General features: G+C 38.5%; 1 protein-coding gene across 1 annotated transcript; it reads left to right on the forward strand.

Annotated features, from left to right (window-relative positions):
* Positions 1 to 6,961: 6,961 nt before the first annotated feature.
* On the forward strand, positions 6,962 to 8,167 carry LOC102860621 (60S ribosomal protein L10a-like). The gene is made up of 2 exons (XM_006901155.1): positions 6,962 to 6,981; positions 7,486 to 8,167. Exons 1-2 carry the CDS (start codon positions 6,962 to 6,964, stop codon positions 8,165 to 8,167), a joined length of 702 nt encoding a protein of 233 aa, XP_006901217.1.
* Positions 8,168 to 8,650: the final 483 nt, after the last annotated feature.

Here is an 8,650-nt window from a genome sequence, read left to right on the forward strand (position 1 = left end):
TTTTTTCATTACTAGGGAGCTCTGGTGGCTTAGTGACAAGAAGCTGCACTGCAATCCCAACCAGGTGCTCTGATCGAGAGAGATGGTGAATCTCTTTCCGTGTGATTAACTTCCTCTGAAAACCCACCAGAGGGTCAGCTTTGGGTAAATTCTGACTCAATGGCATGCAACAACAGATATACATTCATTATTAAGTTTATATTTTTGCTACATTTTCAACAAATATTTAGCCTTGCTTTTTAAAATGTTTTATTTTTTTGGTCTAGACTTCGACTTTTCAAGTACATTTATAAATTATTATACTATGACAATCAAAATGTATTCAGTATTTCAAAATTTATGACTATAGGACTGAAGACTTTCAGTCAAATCTGTGCCTTAAAGTTGTTTAAAGATGTGCAAAAAATCTGAGTCGCCAAGTTGCAGAGAATGTTAATCTAAAAAATAATGTTTTATGCTCAGCTTCCTGCATCAGTGGCTCACAGATGTCCAGTATAACAAATACACTATGAAGCCACTTTTTCTGTATTTTCCAAATGTTCTAAAAAGAGCAAACCTCATTATGCTAAGTGAAATATCTCAGTCACAGAAGGACAAATACTGTGTAACACCCCTGTTATAAAATAAGACTGACATTGGTGGGTTCGGGGAAGAATAGAAAAAGAGTAGATAGATAAAGAACACTATATTGGAACAGATGAGGGTAAGAATTGTCCACAAGTAATATATGATTAGGCATTATATGTATGACAACAATCTGGAACAAGAGGTGCATTGCAAAGTGAACTGGGGGAGGGGAAAGAAAGGAGGAGGAGAGAAAATTGTGCAACAATAAATAAATGAATAAAAATTTTAAAAACAGAAAAGTTCTTTGTAAAAAGAGACTAAGAACTCCTCAGCTGCTTCTTCAAACTCAGTGTAAAACTCTGAATAGCCATGAGGGAAATACCTCTCCTACAATGTGTTGGCCAGAGATAATAATCAGATATAGACACAGAAGCAAAATCAAAGTCTCTTAGTGAACTAAAATTAGAATAAAAATGAAAAAATATTACTTGATTTTATGAATTCTATTATGTTTGGATATTGGTCAATCAAATTGGTTCAAATAGTTAACCAATTTGATCATATTGGTGGGTCTCCAACCACTAATTGATATTAAAACAATCTAAAAAGTGATCATTGGATACGCTTCTGGTATTTCCCTTTCTTGCACTCGTATCTGAGCTATTGGTTACCATTGTCTATAAACATAGGAGCCTTTTTTATGATAATGAGGATGAAAAATACTTTGGTGTTTAAAGAGTAATGGAGTTGTTGGACATGTTGTTATAGTGTACCATCAAGTCAGAATCAATTCATAACTGACCCTCCAACAAGTTTTCAGTTACTAGCTATGCATCTGAGACCTGGACAATACATAGGGATGACAAAAAAAGAATTGATGCCTTTGAGCTGTGGTGTTGGAGAAAAGCACTGAACATTCCATGGACGACCAAGAAAATGGATAGGTCTTGGAGAGGGTGCAGCCAGAGTGCTCTTTGGAGGCAAGAATGATGAGGCTTTGCCTCACATACTGTGGACAGTATTCCTTAGAGAGGGATATGATATTGGGAAGGGTGGAGGGTTGGCAAAGGAGAGGAAGATCCTCAAACAGGTGGATTGACAGGGTCACTGCTTCAATAGGCTCTTGTGTGTCAGGAAGTGTGATGATGGTGCAGGATAGGACTGGGTTCAGATCTTTTGATAATACGGTTGCTATGAGTCGTACTTGACTCTACAGCACCTAACAACAACAACAGCAACAGTTCTAATTTACCCAGAAATGTCTTGAAGAAAAGCCTGGTGGTCTACTTCTAAAAGACAACAACCAGAGAAAATCTTTGCAGCACAGTTGTACTCTGACACACATAGAGTCTTCATAAGTCGGAATCAACTCCATGGCGACTGTTTTAAGATGAGTCTCTTTGGTGGCACAAATGGATTGTTCAAAATCATCCATAGGTGCCTGCACTTTAAATCCATCAGTAATTCTACTGTGAAAAGATGGTCAGTCTCTTCTCCTGTGATTTTATAGCCTCAGAAACCTGCTGGATCATCAGCCATTAATCCATTCCAACTCAATGAGAATGAATTTTGGTGATATTTTTTTCTAGTGTAAAAGGAACTTTGGTGGTGTGTTATATTGGTACTCAAAAGGCTAATCTGTTGGAATAAAACAATAGCTCCATGAGACAAAGATGGACAGTCTTTCCCCATTATAGCCTCAGCAACCTGTTCAGTGAGCGTGATTTTGGTTTGGGCAAGTATGAAGCAGTATCTCATTTGTAGTTTTATTTTGCATTTCACAATTCACTGGTGATGGTGAGGATTTTTCATGAGCTTTATGGATGTCTTTGGAGAAATATCTACTCAAGTCTTTTGCCCAACTTTTGATTTGGGTTGTATTTTTTTTTTTGTTTAAGTGTAAGAGTTCTTTATAATTGTGGGTACCAGACCTTTATCAGAGATTTTATTTGTAAAAATTTCCCTCTACATGAGTTGTCTTTTTACTTTCTTGAGAGGGTCCTTTGAGGCACAAATATTTTTAATTTTAATAAAGTCAAATTTATTTTGTGTTTTGTTGCTTTTGCTCTTTTGGTGGCATATTTAAGAATTCATGACCAAATATAAGGTCATGAACATTTACCCCTATGTTTTCTTCCAAGTGCTTCATACTTATGTTAGCTCTTATATATTTTTTATACATTTTGAATTAAGATTTTTATGTAGAATGCAGTAAGAGATGAGTTCAACTTCATTCTTTTCTGTGAATGTACAGTTCTCACAGCACCATTTGTTACAGGGATTGTTCTTTGACAATTGAATAGTTTTGGAACACTGTTCTAAAATAAATTGACCATAAACATTTTGGTATATCTTCTTTATTCAAAAGGTTCAAAACCATCCCTGAAATGCCTTTCTAGCACAATTCTCCCTCATACCTGGCACGTGTATTTCTTTCTTCCTTGTAAACTTTATGTTAACAAGGTTGTTATAAAGCACATTTTCTTACTTTGCATTCATTCCTTTGACAATTACTATTACCCAAAGACATTAATTTTCTTTGTGTTATCCTATTAACATATAAAAGCTATATCTTTTTATTTCAGTACATTATGAACCACAAATAACAATCTTTAAATGTAGAGCAACTGTTAAGATGGAAAATAGGTCTACTCCTCACCCAGCTCCTTTCTTTCCAAAATAATAGAATGAGAAATAATTTAAGACTGAAGATTAGGAGTATTCCTTTTCTTTTTTTTTTTTTGTTCCAAACCATTCTTGTACAATTAGTAGAGTAAAATTTTAAAAATCTTCCTGTTATCTATTGTTATACATTCTAGGATTAAGGTAAAAAATTATTCTTTACCTTACTTAATCCAGTCAATCATTACAATTTATGTGTTAAAGTCAAATCAGTCAGAGATAATTTTCCAAACAGATCAATGGAATAGAAATTTCATTAAAAATGCAAAAGAATTTTCCAACAATTTTATTCCCCCCATTTTTTAAGAGTTTCATATGCTGAATTACTTTTTAGCTTTTGTTGTTGTTTCCAATTGCCCCCAAAATTAGGCAGCCAATAATCAAACTGTTATGTCAACACCAGGCAGTTGGAGAGACAATGCTACCTTTGTCTTTGATTAAAGTTCATCTCCTAGTTATATGGCCACGTTTAGGTTTGGAGTATTAGAGTTGAGGTTTTTGCATGCTTTATGTGAAGACGACGATGTAAGAGAAACTCTTCACATTATTCTCAAAAGCCAATTTTCACTCAAGGAATTTTCATTGGTACAGCAGGAAGCAAGGGATATGGTATGAGACACAAGGTATACATTATCCCTGTGTAATTGAAGTATCTAATACTAAAGATTCTGAAAGATTAAATATTGGTTAAAAAAAACCCACCCTCTTAAATTTTGGCCTCTGTCAGAAAGATAATAAATGCAATGGTGCTGTTGTTGTTATGTGCTGTTGAGTTGGAACCAACCCATAGCTGACCCTACAGCAGGTTTTCAGAGACAGTTTAATCTCGTGGAGAAGCTGGTGGATTCGGACCTTTTGCCTTCAGGATTACAGTGTAGCTTCTTACCACTAGGCCACCTTGTGAATTTATTTGACACTATAATTAACACTGTTATACTGGCTGCAGCATAAGAGACTGGCAGCAATGTGAGGCATTCAGAATCACAGAAACCCAAAAGGCTTGAGACCTAAGCCATCATATCAAGGGCTGGATAGGAGGAGAGAGGTGTTGAATGACATAGACAGGAGTGGAAGGAGATGCTGGTGGAACAGGGAAAGGGGTGGGTTAAGACAACCATGCCAAGAACGAGGAGCAACACTGAATCTGTTGGTTGCTTCTATAATTGGGAAATGTCTTTCATCTACTCTTTTCTGTCTTTCATCTACTCTTTTCTGTAAAATGATAGTCTATCAGATAATGTTCTAAATCTGAGCATTCAAATTAAGACAGACTAAGAAGAAGACTTGGCCATCCACTTCCAAAATAACAGGCCTTCAAAAATCCTATGTACAGCTAGACTAGCAGATAAAGCACCTGAGGCTGAGCTCTCAATTATGGAAGCACAAAAAAGGAGGAAGAGTTGTAAGCAAACCCTAGTGATTGGAACATGGAATGTGAGAAGCATGAATGTTGGAAAATTGGACATTGTTAAGAAAGAAATGGAATGCATAAATATTGACATACTAGGTATTGGTGAAATGAGATGGACTGGCTGGGACATTTTGAATCAGATGGGGAAGATGAAAAGGTGAGGAATATGGGATTACCTTCATATTAAAAAAGTCATTTCTAGATCCATCTTGAAATACAATGTTGTGACAGGATAATATCCATATGAGTACAAGGAAGTCCAGTGAATATCACTATCATTCAAATATATGCACCAACAACAACTAGAGCCAAAGAGGAGTAAATAGAAGATTTCTACCAACTTTAGCAGTCAGAAATTGACAAACAGTGGAAGGACTGCACAGGAGGGGAAGACCCTCTATGAGGTGGATTGATTAAATGACTGGGGTAATCGGGATGGGTGTGTCAGAGACAGTGTGACCCTATGTACAACAGCCCTAAACTCTGCTCTGTCCTGTGCCAATCGCACTGTCTCAAACACACCCAATTACCCCAGTCACTGAATCAATCCCCTCCTGCACTGTCCCTCCACCCTCCCAAGCATGATGTCCCTCTCCGAGGACCAATCCCTCCTTACAACATGTCCAAATTATGTCAGACGGAGCCTCAGAACCCTTGCCTCCAAGGAGCAGCCCAGTTTAACCCTCTCCAGGATGAACCTGTTTGTTTTCTTAGCAGTCCATGGGACACTCAATACTCTTCTTCAGCACCACAGCTCAAAGGCATCAATTCTCCTATCCTCCCTAGTCATTGTCCAACTCTCTGATTCATAACAAGTGATTGCAAAGACCATGACCTGTATCAGACACACCTTAGTCTTCAGAAAGACACCACTGCTCTTCCATACTTTGGAGAGGTCCCTAACAGCTGAGTTTCCCATCACAATATGTCTTTTCATTTCCTGGCTGCTGGTGCCAAGAGAGTTGACTGTGGAGCCAAGCAAACTAAAGACGCGAACAATCTCAATCTCTTCACTATCCATCCTGAGGCTGCCAATTGGCCCAGTGGTGAGAATCTTTGTCTTCTTGATATTGAGCCTCAATCCATATTGAAGGCTACAGTCCTTGACCCACTGCAGCAAGCGTTTCAGGTCCTCCTCAGTTTGAGCAAGCAGGGTTGTGTCATCTGCATAACGCCAATTGTTGATAGATTTTCCACCAATCCTGACTCCACATTTCTCCTTATAGAGCCCAGCCTGCTGGATAATCTGTTCTGCATACAGGTTGAAAAGGTATGGAGACAGGACACATCTCTGGTGTACGCCCTTCCCAATTTTGAACCTACAGTTACAATTAAATTTCACTGCCAATGCCTACAAACTTTCCCAGGAAAATTATCTGAGCAGCGGGACACCCTGGAAACAAATAACAAAAAGAGATAAGAAGAAAGTTGATATCAAGCTCTAGAACATGGATCTGTGAGACATTCTATAAAATTCTATCTTTTATTATTCTGGCAATCATGTTCTCTTTACCATAGCAAAATAGAAATTACATTTTTTATTAAATTTTATTAATTTTAATGAACATTTACAGAGATTTTGGGTTTCCATTCATTCACTGTTGCATTAAGAAATTAAATTTTTTAAAGTGTGATCACTTCGGCAGCACATATACTAAAATTATAGAGAAAACTATCATGGTCTCTGCACAAGAATTACATGCAAATTCATGAAGAGTTCCATTTTTTTTAAAAAAAAATTATCAGCTATTCATTTCTATATTAAATATGCATTTGCTACATAATTTACTATGACTGTAATTAATAGGGCAAAACAGAAAACAGCCTACAAAAGTTATTTGTCATGGATTAAATTTTGTCCCCCAAAAAATATATGTTTAGTTAGCTGGGCTGCGATCCTTAGTGTTTTGGATGTATTAACATAATATCGCAGTTATGTAATGATCCTCTGTGATCTGCCATCAGTTGTAAAGGGATTAAGGGTAGGATGCAATACCTTGCCTTGCTATAGCAGGGAGAGGGCATCGAGAAGAACCTCAGTACCACCAAGAAAGAAGAGTCCAAGAAAGAGGAGCATACCCTTTGGACTCAGGGTCCCTGTGTGGTGAACCTCCAGGAAAATATCGATGCCAACATGTATGGAGGGAGCTCTGGTAAGGAGTTGCACTTCCAACCAACAGGCACATAGTTTGGACCTCCTTTCAGGAGAAAGGAAATCTCATGTGCAATTTACAGTCTCTGAAAACTCCCTGGAGAATCAACTATGAGTTGGTTCTAACTCATTGGTACACAACAACGTGTATGGGGATTTCCAAGGAATGGTAAGCCTACCAAGGCTGAAAGGAGACAAGAACATTTCTCCAGAACTGACAGAGAAAGAAAGCCTTCCCCTAGAGCTGGCATCCTGAATTTGGATTTCTAGCCTCTTAGAAAGAACAAAAATCTGTTTACTAAAGCCATTCACTTGTAGTATCTCTCTTATTGCAGCACTCTCACTCATTGTCTTCGAATTTGAACACACTCTCAGCTAAGTTACTTAAGTTGTAAATCGCTCAGGAAGAGATTGCCCACCTTTCTACCATGGAGCAGTTGGGGAGGGCTGCTTTTGGGTTAGGAATGCAATTCCCTGTAGACTACGCCACTATAGCTCCCTGTAGCAGTACTGTTGTTGTTGTTGTTGTTGTTGTTGTTCACCGTCGAGTTGGAACTGACCCATGACTGATCCAGTGGGTTTTCAAAGGCAGTTAATTGTATGGGAGGAAATTGCCCATCCTTCTCCTGAAGAGCAGCTGGTGGCATCGAACTGCGTTCCTTTGGGATTGCAGCACAGCACCATTAAACACTATCTTTGCTCTTTTCTGGTTACTCTCTCGCGACACCCTCTATGAGCCGGTGCGGGAAGTCCTGCACGGGAACCAGCGCAAACGCAGAAAGTTTTTGGAGATGGTGGAGCTGCAGATCAGTTTGAAGAACTATGACCCTCAGAAGGACAAACGTTCCTCACGGACCATCAGGCTTAAAGTCCACCCACGCCCCAAGTTCTCAGTGTGTGTTTTTGGGGATCAGCTGCACTGTGATGAAGCCAAGGTTGTGGATATCCCCCACATGGGCACTGAAGCGCTGAAAAAACTCTACAAGAATAAGAAGCTGGTCAAAAAGCTGGCCAGGAAGTATGATGCCTTTTTGGCCTCTGAATCCCTGATCAAGCAGATCCCAAGAATCCTAGGTTCAGGGCTAAATAAGGCTGGCAAGTTGCCTTCTCTGCTGACCCACAATGAGAACATGGTGTCAAAAGTAGACGAGGTGAAGTCCACCATCAAATTCCAGATGAAAAAGGTCCTGTGTCTGGCAGTGGCTGTTGGTCATGTGAAGATGACATATGATGAACTTGCTTATAACATCCACCTGGCTGTCAACTTTCTGGTTTCACTGCTAAAGAAGAATTGGCAGAATGTTCAGGCTTTGTACAACAGGAGCACCTCAGGCAAGCCCCAGCGTCTGTACTAAGATGCAGCTCAATAAATCTTACTGTTAATATAAAAAAAAAAAAACCAACAACAACAAAAAAAAACAAACCCCAACCAAAACCAAAACCCAACACCAAACAAACCCACTATCTTTACTCATTGGAATAATGATATAAACAACTAGGGTATCAGTAAGAATTATCTTGTTAAAAAACTACTGTGGGGTTTATTTAATCTGGAAAAAATATGGTGATTATTTTTATGTGTCAATTTATCGAGGCTATGATTTCCACTTATTTGGCTAAACATTAGCCTAGTTATATTGTAGAGTTTACATGTGATTAAATCAGTTGTCTTGAAGTACAGCAGATTAACTTCCAGAATGTTATCTAGTTGAATATGTGATCACTAGTGCAGGGGTCCCAGCCTCTTTTTTTCTGGGTGGAAATTCTTTCCCTTGAACCAAAGAAGCAATGGCCCAGACTGCTAGGATTGAGGAGGTAGTACCCTCCAACTTTCTCCA

Source organism: Elephantulus edwardii, unplaced genomic scaffold (assembly GCF_000299155.1).
Source record: "Elephantulus edwardii isolate Elephantulus edwardi_28Jun2011 unplaced genomic scaffold, EleEdw1.0 scaffold00310, whole genome shotgun sequence".
Taxonomy (NCBI): Eukaryota; Metazoa; Chordata; class Mammalia; order Macroscelidea; family Macroscelididae; genus Elephantulus; species Elephantulus edwardii.

Excerpts from the sequence above, each read along its gene's own strand:
- LOC102860621 (XM_006901155.1), top strand. The coding sequence starts at position 6,962 with ATGGGGATTTCCAAGGAATG. Across the intron at positions 6,982-7,485 it reads ATGGGGATTTCCAAGGAATG|CACAGCACCATTAAACACTA; the intron begins GTAAGCCTACCA and ends TTGGGATTGCAG.